At 37.7% G+C, this 19261-nt stretch overlaps 2 protein-coding genes across 2 annotated transcripts in view; both read left to right on the top strand.

Annotated features, from left to right (window-relative positions):
- LOC145991352 (uncharacterized) overlaps nucleotides 1–6492 on the top strand; it is a 144528-nt gene extending 138036 nt beyond the window's left edge. The window contains exon 7 of the mRNA XM_083127352.1: nucleotides 5099–6492. Coding sequence (XP_082983478.1) covers nucleotides 5099–5600 — 502 coding nt within the window. The 3' untranslated portion in view covers nucleotides 5601–6492. The remainder of the gene's footprint in view (nucleotides 1–5098) is intronic.
- Nucleotides 6493–11537: 5045 nt separating this feature from the next.
- LOC145991350 (uncharacterized) lies at nucleotides 11538–12155 on the top strand. Its single transcript, XM_083127351.1, has one exon. It carries the CDS (start codon nucleotides 11538–11540, stop codon nucleotides 12153–12155), a length of 618 nt encoding a protein of 205 aa, XP_082983477.1.
- Nucleotides 12156–19261: the final 7106 nt, after the last annotated feature.

The raw sequence follows: 19261 nt of genomic DNA, 5'->3' as shown, positions 1-19261 counted from the left end.
GTATATATTTTTTTTTTTAGGTGTATGGTTGGTCACCGGCCCCATTTAAGTTCTGAATTTCCGTAATATGTAGCCTACTATTTTCAATAAATTAAAAAATATAATCATTAAACTTATTGCATATTTTCTAAAGGTACATGACCTAATTTTCTGTTGTTTCTCATTTGTATTGATGTAGGCTAATTGAGGTTGTATACAGGTTACATTGTAAAGCTTTGATAAATGCCACATTTTTTTATTGATTTTTTTACACCACCTTAATTGTAATGACAGTGAAAATTGGGAAGTACATTAGTTATTTATTTTTTCATTGAATAGCATTATATTAATCACTTGGTAAATTTTCTGCTAATAACTGGGTATATTCATAATAATTAACGTGCATGCATATTTAATTGAAAAACATGAGGTTCAAAAGCAAAAATCATGACGACAAACATGTCTGGAAAAATTTTATTTCTGGTCTGGAAAACCTGGAAAAGTCGGGGAATTTCATAATCAAAAAATCGTAGCTACTCTGAAATTCTATGTCCTATTTGCAACCACATGTCTACATTATAATTCAATATTTATTTTGTTCCTAATGCCTTTTTCCATCCAAAGAAAAAATTAAAAATAAATGTAACGGTGGGACTGTAGGTCCCACACTGCCCGTCCCTGGCTGCTTCCATGTGTCTGGAAGTATTTCTTCATCCTCTGAATCGCCAGCTGCTGCTGATGTCATTAGGGAGTTGAAGAGCACCAGCGTTGCTGTCGATGCATATCGACTCTTCGTTTCAAGTCTCATGCACTTCGAGTCATAAGCATAGAATATAAACAGGGTTGCAAGGCGATGAAAAAGGTTCTGCTCCATCGGTCAAGGTATGACCGACCAGGACTGTGACCAAAAATGGCATCGGTCAGCACATGATCGATCAGGACTTGATCGATCAGGACTTGTGTTTGGCACAACAGTTTCTTATTTTTACTATAATTCAAACAATAACTGTCGGGAATTTATAGGTAATATCCTTTTCTTGAAAACACATTATTTTTGCCCTACCAATAAACAAAAGCATTCTTTGGCCTAACCCTTTCACCACAAATATACCTTGTAGTAGGGATGGGACCGATTAATCGGTACTCTATCGGTATCGGCCGATATAGGCATATCGGTGTATCGGTTTATCGGTAAAATTACCGATTATTTCACCGATCCGATATATCGATTATTATCTGATAATTTAGTGCAAAATTCTGCCATTTCGTTGTAATTTCTATGGATAATATCCATGCCCTACTTTCTAAAAAGTAAATGACTAAATATGCAACTTCTTTTGCACTGCAGTCACCTTGAAACACACATTTCTTAAAGAGGTCAGTGAACCTTCCAGGTTTTTCAAGGACCATCTCTAATCTTATATCGGATCGGTAGAATATCGGTTATCGGTATCGGTAAATTTTATATTATATTTTATATTCATATTGGCTTACCTTGTAGTATTAAGCTAATATATATTCCAATACAATTAGCTCGCATGTCATCATTTCATGCTATAAATATATTTTTATCTTTAAATGGAAAAACTAAAAATACATCAGTGCATGTAGGAGAATCAAGCAAGAGGCAAGATGAATAGACTCAAAAAAAATACCACTTCTCACTTCATTCATAAAATACTAGAGTTTGCAACACTGTTTATATTGTCAACAATTAATTATTACGAATATAACCTACCTTCCAAATCTTCAAATTCATCTGCATCATCAAAATCGTCGCTAACTTCAAACCCTGAGGCGGAATCCTCATTCATAATTTCCGCTATGCAGTCTGGATCTAAGGACGCCATTCTAAACAATGCAACATACATCAACCCGACAACAAACAGTCGCAGGTGCGAGATAAAAATAGCACATGAGCCACCTAGCGATCGGAATTTCAACAGAGGGGCTTGAATGAACACGCACATGAGACGAAGTATGAACATAGCCCGTAGTTCAATCGGCAAAGCAAATGCATACCGCAGGATGGGCTATGCCCATCATTCGTCCACATTGACTTTAAGTGCACTGAGGGCTATGCCCGTCGTGAGACCCCAATGTGTTAAACAATAACTAAAGAACTACAGTGTTCTCGTGCATGTTCAGAGTTTATGTCGACTCTGCTCTTAAGGAAAGTAAAATTCCCTTACCTCCTCGTTTCATCATGTGGTTGGAATACCTGTGACGTTTCTTCCCTTCCTTCCTCACTTCCGGGATCCATGTCAAGTTAGTTTTCCCAGACTGGATTTGAAATGTCCATGTAATCCTTGAGTATTCCTGTACACAAACATCCAACTGTCATTCAGAAACTCTTTCCCCAAATGTCACGTTGAACATCCACACGGTGGCTACTCACCAGGAATTCCTTGAATTCCATGATTCACGTGAATTATTGGCTCTGGGAATTCTGCATGCATTTTTCTCCTCAGACATGAAAAATTCCAACTTCTATTAATCCAAATCCCATTCAATTTATACATATTTATAAATGTCATGGGCAAGTTTTTCAAAGTTTAGCCTTAATTATTATCAAGCAAGGAAAAGAAAGCTTTGTGGTAAATAAAACATGATTCTCTCAATCCGTTTACTTTGTTAGTGTCCTTTGCAGAACAATCTATCTGACAGACTTAAGATTACTGCAAGATAAGAAATCTTGACGTTGATTAGGTAAATTTGAGTTTGAAATTCTGACACAATTAACATTTTTTTGAAGATTTGTATGTCCCATAACAATAGCAATTTGTGTTTGTAGATGTATTTCGAGTCTAAGTGTGTGAAATGCACCTTGAATTAAATATTTTAAACATATATACTATTTAATTGAATTAGAATTTTTGGATACATTGGCATCACACAGTCCCTTTGTATTATTAATATATTTGTGTGTGTATGAGTGTGGGTGGTGACAGGCGATAATACGAAAGGTTGAAATAGAGAATACAACTCTTATGCCCTTGAATTTTTCGAAAGTTCACCTTGAAAAACCATGAATTTTACTTGAATTTTATTATGATCCTAGAGTGCCCACCATGATCCACTTTCTTAGCGACACATAATCACTATTTTCCAACATCATATATCTTTGCGAGAGTCCATCACACGTTAGTTCCACTACCTTCCATCAGGTCAGATCCTTACACATACGGTAGATGCAAAACCATTGTACATTTCTACACCTCTGTACATGTAAGGATCTTTCAATATTGCTTTTCTAACTAAAACATCATTTACAAATTCAATATTTCAAGTTTTAAGCAGAAAAATAGTGTCTGCAAGTGATAATTAGAACCAGTTTAAAAAACAATCATCCATGTTGTGAGCAACAAAATGTTCCTTTTACTTTGTGTCGCTGGTGAGACCCCTCTATTTGCAGACTTGCAAACTACAGATGTAAGCATTGGGTTATGGTGTGCATACTTCTGCCACCTTCTGTGAATCAGCAAACTATTTGGTGTTTTGATATACAGGGTGTTCGGGCTTCAGGTAAATGAAAAGAACATGCTATAACTTTTGAACGAATTGATAGAAATGTGCAAGCATATACTCATTCGATAGGAAATATCTTCAAGATTTTATAGCCAACATGGCAACACTGCAACTGCCATGCTGCACACTGCATGATGGGAAATTGCAATATCGTTAGATATACAAATGAAAAGAGCAGAATTTCTTAAGCAGCCATGTTATGAATGAAATGATTTTCACGTTACAAGTTACAAATAACTAAAGAAAACTATGTATGAACTCTTCATAATCGTAGAAGAATAGCTGAAATTGTTCATGTGTCAATAAATCTCATTATGAGCACCATTTGTAGCTCTACAGATAAAACGATAATCTACGTCTTGCCACACATTGACAAGCATTTGGGGCGTTATAACTGAACTGCATTATTGATACGTTCTCTCAAATCTGCCACATTTTGAATTTTTGTTTGGCACACAATGTCCTTTATGAATCCCCAAGCAAAAAAGTCTAATGGCATGAAATCTGGGGATCTTGAGGGCCAAGGTATCGGCCCACCTCATCCAATCCACTGTTCCGGAAATGTCCGATTGAGCAACGCTGTGACATCTCTGCGATAGTGAGGAGGGGCCCCATCCTGCTGGAAAAGGAAATGAGGGGGTATCTGAGGAAGTACAAAGTTCTCCAACATATCCCGGAAGACCTGTCCAATCACTGTAGCCTCTATGAAAAAAAAAAAAAAAAGGTCCTGCCATGCCATTCTTATGCAGTCCTAACCAGACATTAATTTTCAGTGTATCCCTTTCATATTCCATCAGCTGGTGAGGATTCTCACTACCCCACACATGACAATTATACCGATTTACCTTACCACAAACATGGAAGGTGGACTCATCACTAAAAAACAACTTATCAAGAAAATTTTCATCTTCTTCAATCCAGGACAGCATTGTCACAGCGAAGTCTCTTCTCTTCTGTGGATCGTTTGGCTTAAGGTGTTGAAGCAGTGCACTTTGTACACATGCAAACGTTGATGTTTGTGGACAATATCATGTTCTGTTGAACGAGGAATCCCTAGTTCTCTACTTTCCTGACTTACCAACTTCCGTGGACTCCTGCAGAACGAGTCCCGCACATGTTCAACAGTCTCTTCTTCAGATACTTCTCTGCCTGAGACAGCAAACTGCCAGTTTCCTTTAGTCTTTTCCCACTCGTAAATGGTTTTGCGTGGGAGGATCCACATTCCATTCCATTCTGACACGCTGCTTAACACGTGTAACTGATTTCAATTCAGCTAGCCAAAGCACGCACTACACTTTCCGCTGCGGGGTCCACATCATGAATAACAAATCAAGCAAGCGCGCTCCGATACCTAACGATTTTGCAATTTCCCATCATACAGCGCACAGTGTGACAGTTGCAGTGTTGCCGTGTTGGCTATAAAATCTTGAAGATATTTCCTATCGAATGAGTATTTGCTTGCACATTTCTATGAATTCGTTCGAAAGTTATAGCATGTTCTTTTTGTTTACCTGAAGCCCGGACACCCTGTGTAAGGCATGTATGAAATCTGACACAATGAAACAATCGTCATACCCTCTTTCCACTGCAGAATGATAAATGGTGAGCCCGTTCCATTCGAAGAGGTGACCCAACAAGTTGAGCAGAATGAAGGGAAGGATGTTCCTCCAACAGCAGTGGAGGGTGCACCATTAGATCAGCTTGCCAGTGGAACAGATGTGTGTGTGTCTTCTCAACATAAGCGCTCCTTGATGAACATTTTAAATCCATCTTTTGAGGAAATTCTGACATCCACCTTAAGTGAAATTTTAAGCGATTATGGAACCAAAGAGTCATCTTTATATCTTAGCAGTACTGTTGTGGAAAATATTGAGAATGTGGTGAAGAAGGCAGTATTTGACAGTAATTTATTTCATGAGGTTATCAAGTCGATGATTTTGTCATTTTTTACCAGCGAGCAGTCATCTTCGGCTGCCATTTCTGATGTTATCACAAAAGTGTCCAACATGTGGGAGAGAAAGATTAACAAAAGAATGGCAGAGGAAATCACAGTGGTAGATGATAGGCAAGTAAATGCAATTACAGATCTTTAATATGTGAGCAACTCTTCTCCAGAGAGGCAAGAAAATGACATTAAAATTAACCCGTAACTGACATGTTGCCAGATTGTAAGGGTGTGACGTGGTCCCGTGGACCACAAACTTAAATTCGCTATTTCCATAAGTTATCAAAACAGTAGCAAACTTTTCACAAATTGTCATCTATTTCGGACCTACTTTATGGAATTATGATAAACTTTTGTCCATTATTTCCATTATTGCAGTTTTTATTACTCAATTTATCTAACACTATAAAAATCTGTTCATTTTTCGTAAAAGGCTGAAAATACATTTTCATGGGACTGTAAGATACAAAAAATCATTTAGTTGTTCAATTATCACAGAACATACACGTAGTTACCCAATGAAAACAAAATCACATAAAAAAATTCTGCACAATGTCGAAATGAGGGGGAAAAGCTAATTGATCGTAGTGATAGTCAGTGGAGATAAGTACTTCATTATCACTTTTGTGATCAGACTCCAGATCTGACAAATCACTGCCGCTTGCAACTTATTCAAGTTTATTTTTTATTTCAAGAATATTTTCACTGAAAAACGATTCAACATCTCAGATTCTTGAAGAAGGTTCCTTGCCAAAATATTTACTCAAATGGCGTCGCATCATCTGTGGACCCACAGGTGTCTATTGCTCTGAAACTAAATCGCAGCTAGCGAAGTGGCGCCAGCAGGTTACGTGATATTCCAAAATATGAAGCTACCGAAAAGGAGAGGGAAGTACATGTTATTGCTTCAGAGAACGAAGGTGTTGTTCTAGATCGCGGGTCCCTGGGACCACGCTATGCCAGTTATAGGTTAACAAGAGCAAAGAAGAAGTGGAGAAGGCACGATAGCAATCCAGAAGTTAAGAATGTTACCCACCATCATGCCCAAATGCAAATAGTATCATACGGTCATAGCCAGTAGCCATTTTAACCACTCCCCCCCCCCCCACACACACACATATGTATATTCAGAATCAGCTATGATAGTGAATTGCATATACAAAATTAATGTGTCACTTCTTGAGTTATTTAGTTACAGAGGGTGCCCTACAGCTACTATGGGACCGGACCCTTGACTGGATAATGAAATGGCCAATTAAACCAAATTATGTAATGGAATATTACAGTAAACATCACAACATCACTTCACAAGATGAGGAAAAAATCCACAGAAAACTGTATCTTCAGAAATACATACATTTTTTGAATTCATCACAGATATGTTTCACTGGTTCCCCTTGTCTAAACATTCAAGAGCATTTAATTTTTTGTTCCACCCTCACTAAATTGTGCTTTCGTATTTCACTCATTTTGCCAAGGAAAATTACTGAACAGTAATGAGTAAAAATAAGCATGTAGGGTACAGTACACTGTTCGCACATAACAATAATAATGTCTGCACAACAATACATTCACTGCTCAACTGAATAGAGATTTAACAAAAAAATTAAGGCTAGGGACAAACATGTTGTTTGACTCACTTCCTCAGCTGAGCAGCCGGTTAAATGGGCACCCACTGTAGTTATTTTTTAATAGTTCTCTAATGAACAAGAAGCTGTGTTAGTTTTTTTGGGTAAGTGTGGCTCTTAATACAAGTTTCTAAACCAGCATCCATTGAAGTATTTTAACTCTTTTGTTTTATGGTGTAATGCCATAAAGACACTCAAAGAAAACAATTAATGGAAAAGGTCTAATGGATTTCTTTTTCAAAAGGCTTCAAACAAATCTTAGTTTCTTCATGAATGACTTTATACAACACACAAAATAAAGAGGGAATAATAGTAAGAGAAAAGTTTTAGTAATGCTGTTGTTATTCACATTATGTAGCCTTTCTGGAGTAGAAGCCAGTATTATTTTATTTTTTGACTGACACAATATTCCATGATTGCACATTAATGATTTGAACAAGAAATAAATCAAGTTATTCTTGTAATTTTCATCGGCCTATCTGAAAAGTGCCTTACACAGAGTGAAGGGGCCTAAAATGTATTTCAATTACTTGCCACTAAGTATTGTTATGTTGACATATTTTGCTGTGTCAAGATATATAATTATATACTGTGTTCTTTTCTATTACCAAGAATGTACCTATACCATTACTTGTTGTAAGTGTATCAGAGTTAATTACTTATATCCGCTTAACCGCCAAACTGATATCTTTAGATGCAATGTGGCTTGTTATTGTTTTGTATATATATATAAAGGTATAATTTGTGCATCATGTTTTTCTAATTAATTTCTAAATGTGCAGTATATTTGTCTAAGTCAAAACTCATTGCAGTCATCTGATACTTACATATGCTAAAGACATGAAGGGACCATTCAGCATTTTCATGAAACATTTTCCATTTCATATAGAGTAGGTAGAATATCAGTTACTGGTAATAGTAAATTTTTTGGTCAGTAACTCTTTGATATTAGTTAAAATTGCATATCAATTGATCAATTTAATTGTTATTTATATTCATATGTTGTGTATTGCAAGCAACCCTCGTATTATGAATATTTATGCTAATTATTAAAAAAATTGTGTGATAGGGTTGAACCAATACCAGTGCTGAAGTGCCAATATTGCCTGCTATAAGTATGTATTTGCCAATGCGAGCCTGCAAATGCCTAGAATCAGAATATTGTGCAAAATACTGCCAGACATTATCATGTTTTCTGGGAATTATGCAAAAAACACCAAATATTTGTACTAAATGTGATTTTGAGCTATCTTCATTTCCTAATTATGTGATAAGAAAATCTGTGATATTTTCAAGCAACATTTAACAATGTATTTGTATTCTGACATTTGTAACTATTGTAAACACTTTTAACCTAGACAGTTTACATTATAATTTGTATACATGGATTCTGTTGTAGCTCACATGTACATATGCTCAGGTGGTGCCTGAAAAAGTAGCGTGTGTCTGTACTGTAATGTATATACCAAAATACATACACATATACATAAGTACATAAAGAATTAGGGATGACTCACTGTCATAGAAGATGTTGAAATTGGTGCCCGTCAGTACACATCCAACATGCAAAGCTGTGCATACCCAGCATTGATAACAGTGACTGAGTAACTAACGTTGTCAGTTCCTATATTGTGGGTGGATTTAATTTGTACTGAGTGCTCTTGTGGAGTCTAATGGTGATAGTACTGACCCTTCCTCTTCAGTGAGTTGAGCACAGAATTAATCAAACATATCCATGATGGCCCAGTGGTGCACAACCACAAGACAGCACACTCAACACCAATTATTTCATCAAGGAGTGGCTGTTCACGTGCAAGGTAAGGTTCTCTGCTGCAAAATACTGTGCATTCTGCAAATGTACTTGCCAGGAAGGAAAAAACCATACTTAATAACTCATGTAAGTGTAGCGATATTATTCAGAAGTCTTCTGCAGTAATTTTCTCGTTTGCACTCGTCAGGCTCTTTAATTGATATGCAGCCATTACACAATATGACTTCAGCTAGACTGTTTAATACGCATTAGTAGGGGAAGAGGGAGAGACTGTTAAGGGAGACAATGGCATACAAAAGAGATCCACGTGCAACACAAGAACTGAAGGAGGACCACTCCACATGACAATATTTTTATTTACTTTCAACTTTACATTACATAACACGCAACAGTAAAGGTTGAAGGCTAACAGTGAACAAAATCTATTGAAAGTATTAGCTTTAATTAGTATTAGATTTTTATATGCATTTATTGTAAAGAACAAAGTGCCAAATGAATACATTAGCACAATGATGGTTTTAGATAGGGATGTGCCGAAGCCGATTACAGATGTATGAAAATCGGCCATAAATTGACATATCGGCATCGGTATCGGAATCGGCAAAAAATCCGATATTTAAACCGGTACAGATTATACTAGAGTTTTACCTTCTAATAAGTTATATATATCAGTTTTGTAAGATTTATTGAAAATTAGATTATGATTCATCATTATTGTAGAGTTTATGTAATAAAATTATTGCAAACTCTCATTCAGAGGATCAACCTAACTCAAAATCGGAAATAAAACAGAACATTGCTGAACCAGGATCTGCTGTTGTATTGGAAATTCAAAAATGAATATTGAAACCTGAAGCAAGTGCTGAGAAAATACTTGGGCATACCTGCTGCATCAGTATTCAGTGATTGAGTGTTCAGTGTTGCTGAACAGATTTGCGATAAGAGAAGAAGTAGGTTACTTCCTGAAGTGCTTCCAAAACTCGTGTTTCTGAAGTTGAATCTGGCAGCAGTAAATTTCCAACATTAAGAACAGGAATTCATTTAGCATTTCAAGGAGCTGCTTGTGTACTAATGTTAAATCTCTTGAGAATCCATGTTCTTAAAGGTTCACATAACCACCTTTTGTAGATGCAAATGTACATTCGCACCTCTTGAGAATATATATGTATATACATATGATATGCAATAGAAATGTACATACCAAATTTACTTTTGTCATGCAGAAAATAACATCCCATTTCTGTTTAATTATCTTATGTATCGGAATCGGTTAAATATCGGCATCGGTATCGGTTCCAAAAATTATCGGTGAGTACATCGGCATCGGTAAATTTTCAGCTTCGTCACATCCCTAGTTTTAGATGATGCTAATATTTGTAAACGCCATCTTTGGAACATATCGTCAGTTCAGTGATGATAAATTAACACCTTAAAATAATTTGTGCACATTCATTACTTGGATCTCAATGAGAAATCAACATATGAAATATTCTGTGATTTTATAACCTTGTACGTTGTTAGGTATATATTTTTATACTATTTTGAAAGTATTTAGCTAATAGTAGTGTGGAGTTAATAGATATCTAAATGTTATTATAGCTGTAATTATATACTGTATTAAAGTATTTATCCAGATAAACTCTCAAATTATTGAGAAAATCAAGATAGTGGACAGGAAAGATAGGAAGAATGTTTTTGCAACCTTTTGACCACAAAGGGAAGTGAAATATAAGTGGCATGTGTTTCAGAAATCTTCCTGCAATGGGTATTGTATGTGGAAGTTAAGCAAATATGTCATGAAAACCTATAGTTTACCTTTGAAATAAACAGTATAATTACTGGAAGGGCACTTTCAAGACATAATCAACAAATCAAAATTATCAAAGTTTTTTTTTTAGCTACACAAACATTTCAACACATTAACACATGAGAAATGTGCAAAACAGTATTGAAAACCCAATCACAAAATGATGAAAAGATACAAATTTTCTTACTGAAAATGAGAGAATTACTATCCTGCGGATTTGAGTATTACATTTGTATTAAAATTACTGTTTGAGTTATCTGTTTCTCTAGGTATGTATTTTTTTTTTGCATTGTAGTTTCCTTCTTCCAATTTACAGTTGAAAAGTGCTAACTTTTTTGTAGCGACCATAAATTGCAAGAAAGAAAGGGATCAGTCAGGAATCAATTTTTTAACATTGGGAAATATTTTTTTTACATCTGTAGTTCTGTAGTTATCCATTGAATTTTAAAGTTTTAGTGTTTTTGAAAGACATACTCTTAATTCCATCTATCTTATTTGGAAAAAAGCTGTATTTTTGTTTCAATGAAAAGTTAATAAAATTTTACTGTCCAAATTTCAGTTGGTGTATTATTATTATTACTCCCTCTGTCCCATAATTATAGTCCAGAATGCCAAAATGGTAGTACAGGAATTACAGATGAAGAGGCTGATGGAAAGCACACGGATGAGGAGAGGCACAGTAGATCAGTCTTCAAGATTGTGAAGGGGAACAATGTGACCTTATCGCAACGAGCAAGAAATACCGCCCAGACGATTACCAAAAGGAGGCATTGGGTTGCAACACACCGGTGTGGCACTGTATGGCAACCGGTCTAGCAAGGCACGCTGCAAATCGTTAGTAGAGCACTCCTTCAGTAAGTACGTGTGAGAAGAACAGCCATGAACACACAACCCATGATAGGAAGCGACAGAGGTAGCAAGAACCTCACGGACAGTAAACGACAGACAGTGTACGAGTTTCTCTTTGAAAACAGTACGGCTGGCGTAGTGAAGAAAGGTGCCATGACAAGTGCGGCTGAGAAATTTCATGTAAGTACGAGAACAGTACGTCACATTTGGCAACAGGGGCGGCAATCGTTGAAAAATGGGGCCATTTGTGCTGCGGTTGCATCTCTGATGAAGGGCAAAGTTGGACCAAAGAAGAAGGATCTCGCCCTACAACGACTACAGAACCTACCACTGCGAAAGCGGCAGAATATTCGTTCAATGGTAGTGGCGCTAAATGTTGCTAAGAGTACCCTACACAGGCGTGTGAAGGCAGGAGAGATCAGAGTGCATACGAATGCGCTGAAGCCATTATTGACTGATAGCAACAAGATGGAATGTCTAAAATTTGCCTTGTCAATGCTGGATCCTACCACAGTCGCTTGTCCTGAAATCGGAAATCCGAAGTTCAACATGATGATGGAGACAGTTCATGTAGATGAAAAATCGTTCTACCTGATGAAGGACGGTCAGAAATTGTACTTGCTGCCCAACGAACCAGACCCGCAGTGAACATGTAAAAGCAAATCTTTTATTCCCAACATCATGTTTCTGGCTGCCGTCGCCCGGCCTCGTTGGGATCCTGGTCGCAAGCAGTGATTTAATGGTGAGTTAGGCATTTGGCCGTTCGTCAGCAAGGAACCTGCCAAGAGGAACAGTAGGAATCGTCCTGCTGGTACAATGGTCACCAAACCATTAACTGTTACCAAAGATGTTTACAGTAACATGATCATCAACAAGTTAATCCCAGCCATAGATGCACAATGGCTTCGTGGACTGCACACAGTGAGAATCCAGGTGTCCGTTCAGCAGAACAATGCACGTCTGCATATCGTTCCCAATGACCGCGCCTGGATGGATGCTGCAGCAGCGAGTGTAATACTTTGGATCTCGTATGCCAACCGCCAAACAGTCCGGACATGAATGTTTTAGATATGGGGTACTTCCAGGCAATTCAGTCTCTCCAGCATCAGGCAACTCCACAAACTATTGATGAGTTGATCGCCGCCGTTGAAACATCTTTCTCTGATCTGACACGCGACAAGCTCATCAACATCTTTTTCACTTTGCAGTCCTGTCTCATTGAAATTATGCGCCTCCAAAGGTGGGAACAACTACAGGATTCCCCATATGCCAAAAGCACACTTGAACCGCCGAAACGTCCTGCCATCTCGCTTGGAGTGTCCTCGAAACATTTATGACGAGGCTACAGCAGCACTGCAGCACTAGATCTAGCTCGTTGATGGGATGACAACCTTCCTGGACCAACAATCTCTTTCGTCTTGATGTTTTATTTTGTCGAACTTCTTGGTCACTTTGTATTGATCCTGGATTGATTACTTTTTATTTAGGTTCTTTTGTATACTTGATCGGCCAATTTGTACTGATCCTTGAGTAATAAAGTTGTATGACTCATTCCCATGTTTCATTTTCTTCCTCTGTATACACCAATTTCACAGTTTGAATATCGGACAATTATTATGGGACAACAAACAAAGGTGTACCGGACAATAATTATGGGACAGAGGGAGTATTATTATTTTCCTATTTCATTTCACACAGCACAAGTGGTGTAATACAAGATTATCTAATTTGGTTTTGTTTTCTGTTGTAAGAAGTTATGTCGGAGTGGTTATTGTAACATTAGCATAGTCCAAAATTCCCAAAAGGTGACGATTTAGCAAGTCACCCATCAGTGCCAATGGACCTAAAAACACCCCACACAAAGTTTGGGACCCAAGCAGCATTTTCCAGTCATCTTCCATGCAGTTTTAATTTTTTCCCGTAAGGATTGTGCACCTAGAATGAAGGCATCCCTGCTGGGCATGCTCTATGACCTTTAAAGGGTCTGATCACTTCAATGTTTTAATATCGTAAGCTGAAAGGTATGCAGCTGGGGAATGACTTGTTTAATTTTCAAGAAAATTGATTTTTTTACAAATGCTGTTTAACATACCAGAAGACCAGATGTCCTAGATTTGAATCTTGGATAGGAATGTTTTTATTCTATGCATTTGTTTCATTAGTTTATCATCTCTTGTCATTGTCATGGTTAACCCAAGAGGTAAGTAAAGTTGATGTAAAATATTAAAAAAAATAGAATAGATTAGAAAGAAGCTGAGTCAGTGCCTAAGCTTGTTGCCATTTGATTTGCGTTGTCACAGTTGAACCCTGCGTAGGGCATGGGTGTTCCATTGTAAAGGTAAAGGTTAGTGTTGTGTGTGTGTGTGTGTGTATTAATCATCATATGCTGAGGGTTCCAGGTTTGAATCCTGACTTGGCCATGGAAGTTCATTTGTGCATGTCACATTAGTTTCGTGTGTTCACCATTGTACAGTTATCTTCCTGATTAGCCAAAAATAACATCAAGATTATACAGAGTAATAAAAGTCTAGTACGAAAATACCTTCAACAATTTAATTTGATTATAATTCACCCTCATCGTTACAATGAGCCAGTCTTCCCAATGATTGTGTGATTCTGGGTCAATCCTTGAACAGTGGTTCAGATCCCTTTTTAAACTGTAGATCCAGAGGTTAATGATGTAAAATAATACAAAATAAAATTGTAAGTACCAGAATAATACAAAGGTTGAAAATAGTGTCATTCAATTTTTTGGAAAATGTAAAATCTGTAAGTCTTGAATAATTATATGGCTGTCTGTTGAAGTGGTCAGCATCACACACATTATGAAGCCAGAGGCCCCAGGTTGGATACCTGGTTAAGGTATGGATGCATCATTCTGTCCTTCCCTTCACCCATTTCATCAATGCATTACAATTAATCTAAGACCTAGAACGTGATATAAAATAAATAAAATAGAAAGAAATAACAATGGAATACAATGATTTTTGTTTCCACAACTTTTTCATGTAGTTATTCAGTGTTAGTTAATGTATCATGCTCATCTCTGTCATGAAACTTTCCATTCTGGGTTTTATGATCATTTGATGCATCCACATCAATTACCTCACACGTATATGTATTAACAAGATTAACTGCATTTATTAAGGAACTCACAAATCAACGTAACACTTTACGTTATAATGAAACTACATTCTCCATTCCAGGTTATGTTTGCAAAAAAAAAAGAAATTGTTTAGCAACAGTAGCTTGCTTCTTCTTCCTCTAGGAGGCAGCACTACATTGCTCCCAGAGTTACAAAAAAAAAAATTAACAATGGTAACCGTATCTGTCAGTGGGTATCTTAATACTGGTCGATCTTCTAGGCACATGAGGAGTGTATCTTGGTCGTGGAGCAGCATCAGCATTTTGGGGTTGATGGTCATCAACGTCTGGTTGAGGTGGGGTAGTTTCGGAATCTGAATTTCGATCCTCCGCCATGCCTTCTGGTCCGGGTGGACTATCACCATCCCAGGTTACTGGACTGTTTTGTTGTAAACAAAGAGAGAGAAGGGGGGGGGGGATATAGAGAAAAAGAGATGAGAGGTGTGTCTCTTGTGACGAATCCAACGTGAATGTACCACTCTTTGAGTTCCATTGGCAAAGTGCATTTTGTAAAGGCGAGATCCACCCAACCTTTCTACAATATCTGCCTCCTTGAAGTTAGGTGACAAGTGCTTTGGTGATTGAACCCATAGTTTCGGTAGGTGATAATGTCCTGTATGGGTTGCCGTGGTTACTCCTAGGCTTCAAGAAAGGAGAAGCTTCTGTCCCCTCGGCATCTCTAGTATGAACATCACGTATACAGTTCCACCATGTTCTTGGAGTGAAGGTGAGGACTGAGACTGCAGGAAGACTACACTTCTCTCACAACCAGGAATTCCTCAAAAACAGCAGGTACTCTTCTAACTTGGCATCTAACTGTAAAGAAGTCAGATGTGAATGTTCGTGCAACACCTTCGACATGCCAGTCTTCACCGTGCGTATGTACCTCTATTCAAGCCCGTTGCTTGTGATGTGTTCAATCCCGAACTGTTGGCAAATGGAACGGAACTTGATTCTGATGAATGTCGGACCATTATCCGAAACTATTGTTTGTGGAATTCCGAGAGTCGAGCATGTCTGAAGAATCCAGTGTATGGTCTCCGGTGTATCTAAGGACAATACGGGACAGACATCTACCCAGCAACTAAGCATCCACAACTAATAGGAACTTCCTCCCAGCCAAGAAGAAATGGTCTATGTGGAGTCTTTGTCCTACAAATCTAGCTTCCGGCCACCTATTATCTTGACCTTTCTTGATCCTGAAACGTGTGGCTTGGCATGTTTCACAGGTCTGGATACAATGTTGTATATCCCTTGTCATCCTGGGCCACCATGCTTGTGATCGTAAGGTCTCCATCATTGTCCTTTCCCCAGGGTGGTGCGAATGGAAGAGTTCCACGAGCGAAGCAACTGTGGGATGACTAACCTCCCATCCACCACAGACATCCTGCCTCTAGCAAGAGAAGGTTTCGCCTTTCATAGTAAGGGTAAATATTGGAATCCCTCATCCGTTGATTAAACTTTTCAGCCAACCCCTTTTTACATATATTGCAACTTCGGATATCACTGGATCAGCATTGGTGTGATCAGCGATCATCTGTAGAGAAATCAGCACTTTGGTACCTGTCATGTTGTAACACAATGTAGCTTCCTCATCTACTGGGTCAAGGTAACCTGCTGAGCATGTCTGCCACAGGTACACGTGATGATGTCACCATGTCGTAGTTGAATCCAGATAGAAAGAGAGACTAACGCAGTAGTCTGTTCGAGGCATGCTTGGAGATTGACTTCCCTGGTGAAAATATGAACTTAATGGCTGTAGCATCGGAGATTATCTCAAAATGAAGTCCTCTTAGGAATTTTTCAAATTTCCTCACGCCAAATACTACACTTAATGCTTCTCTTTCTACCTGTGCATATCTTTTCTCCACATCACTAAGTGTAGATGATGTACATGCCACCGTAGCGAGCTCACCTTCAACAAGATGGCATAATCGGGCACCGTAACTGTATGGAGAACCATCGCATATCAGCACAATAGGTTTATTTGGATCAAATGGTATTTTGGGCTGTGCTTCTCGTAGTTCCTTTAGAATGTTCCCAAACTCTTTGGATGTTTCAGTAGTCCATTTCCACGAAACATCTTTCTTCAAGAGAGAGGTAAGATGTGGTATCTTTGAAGCGATGGAAGTTTAACATGCCGATAAAGGACCTCAACTGTGAGATGTCAGATGGTTCTGGATAGTCCAATATTGCTTCTAGATTATTACGGGAAGGACTAATGCCTTTCGAAGATATGCAGTATCCCAAGTATTCAACTTCCGGTGATAGAAAGGTACATTTGTTGAAGTTGGCCTTCACATTATGTTGCTGACTTACCGTAGTAATTATTTATTTTCTTTAATCCTCGTTGCCATTTTGTTATGTCCTAATATTTATGACATAAACAGAAATAAACATCTCAAGATTGGAATTTCATAATTAAATATATTAAACCTTGTAACAAGGTGGATTACATTATTAAAACTTAAATCATCCATAAGACACATAAACAAGATGCATAATCATTGTTATACACAGACTATGTACATTCGCCATAACTGCTAGTTCACCAGATATAATAATATATTTTATAATATATATCAGCACCACAGTTCGTATGTTGGACATGTGCACGCAACTTGCGTCGTTGGATAAGGAAGGCGAAGAAGTACTTCTGCTTCATCTGCGAGTGGGATAGCAGAGATAGGAAGCACCACTACATAAAGAAAAATTGGCCGATCAGAGATAGAATGCAGTCATGAAGTAAAGACATCTTTCGTGTGCCATTGGTTGAGCGTGAAAAAGTTATCATGCCACCGCTTCATTTGAAGCAGGGACTCATGAAGAATTTCGTGAAGGCACTAGACAACGACTCAGATGCTTTTCGGTACCTGTGCAACAAGTTTCCGGAGTTGAGTTATGCGAAAGTGAAAGAAGGTGTGTTCATAGGTCCACAAATAAGGAAGATCATTGCTGACAGCCACTTCCAGGACTTACTGGGTGGCATTGAAGTCAGTCGTAGCCAATTTCCTTCGAAATTATAAATCTGCTGACTATGTGAATGTTGTGCAGAAGTGCATTAGTGTGTACAGAAGACAGCTGGGTTGCAACATGTCCCTCAAAATTATCTCCTCGACTCACATCTTGACTTCTTCCCCAATAACCTAGGTTCAGTCAGCGATGAACATGGTGAACATTTTCATCAGGACATCTTGGTGATGGAATCACACTATCAGTGTCGATGGAGTGCAGCAATGTAGGCTGACTACTGTTGGATGCTTCAGTGTGACATGCCAAATGCTCAGCCCAAACGCAACTCTACAGCCAAGAAATTCAAACCAACCACACCTTAGATTAAGGAAGTATTTTCTATATGTATGTATTTTATATGTGTATTATACCTTCAACTAGATGTTACTATATAGTATATGTGTCATGTGATGCATTTGCACAATTTTCTTAGCTAAAACCATGTTCAATAGTACTCCATGTAGCAAAAAGTGCTTTAGTGAAACCTATGTCTGTGAGTTGTTTGCCTTGATACAATGTTAAACATATATAAATGGTTGATGTATATCTCAAGAATGGTGGGTGTTACACACAAATGGTTTGCATATTTTGAATCAGCATGTTTCAATTGTCTTAGAGTGCATGTTGGATACCAAGATATCCGCCGAAATTTTTTTTCTGTTAATCAGTGTAATCAGTAATATTGCAATACAAGAATATAATTTTGTTATTATACAATTTATAAGAAAATAGTTCACTTATAAGTCATATATATTAGGCAATACATATTTATAAACTATTTTCAATATGATAAACGAGAAGATATATTCGAAAAAAATACAAAACATAATAAAATTCATGTCTGAGCACCACGCTCATGGTATACCAACTGCGTTACTATGGAACACGTGTACCAATGTAGTGTTAAAAACACGTTGACATTTTTGAATACCTTTCAACCTTCCTGTGTTCCAAGCACATTTTATCCAGAAGTCCTGAAATAGATTTTTTGATAACTCCTCCATATTATGCAGGATATTGTAAAGGAAATGTCGCATAAACTGCTCCGAAATTTTCCTCTCAATGCTCAAAGTTGATGGTGATTTCCTCCAGTTGAAAATATATGTTATTTCAAGTCGTGCATGCAGAATCATAAAAATTCCTCAAGGTTCTTTATCCAATTTATTATTTCTGTTTGAGTATGTGTATCATTAGCTGTTTATAGTTTATGACCATTTCCTGTCGTACAGGATTTTGTGTATCGCGCATGTGTGAGAGGTTACCTGTTTCGTTTGTACCAGTGTCAAGTGAAGGAAATAATTCGGTACGAAGCCAGCTACGTGCAAGGTTACTTCGAAGTGTTGCTTGTGCGTTTGCAGAAATGTAAGTGTATGCTGTATGAAAGCGAGCTATTACATATATCTTACTTCAACTGTATTTTTTTTTATTTGTATAACCCGAAATGTGTTTGACAGCTTCAGGCAGGGTGGTTATACAAAGCTTGGCGTACCCGTCACAGGGACTCGAAACGAACGAGCATTACTCAGCGCGTATGGACTGTTAAGATAGAGAGCGACTGGCAGTGTAGCGACCACGTGACCTTTGTGATTCAGTTTTTT

The sequence above is a fragment of the Lepisma saccharinum genome, chromosome 8 (genome assembly GCF_977018435.1).
Source record: "Lepisma saccharinum chromosome 8, izLepSacc3.1, whole genome shotgun sequence".
NCBI lineage: Eukaryota > Metazoa > Arthropoda > Insecta > Zygentoma > Lepismatidae > Lepisma > Lepisma saccharinum.
This window is presented reverse-complemented; position numbering and strand designations above follow the sequence as displayed.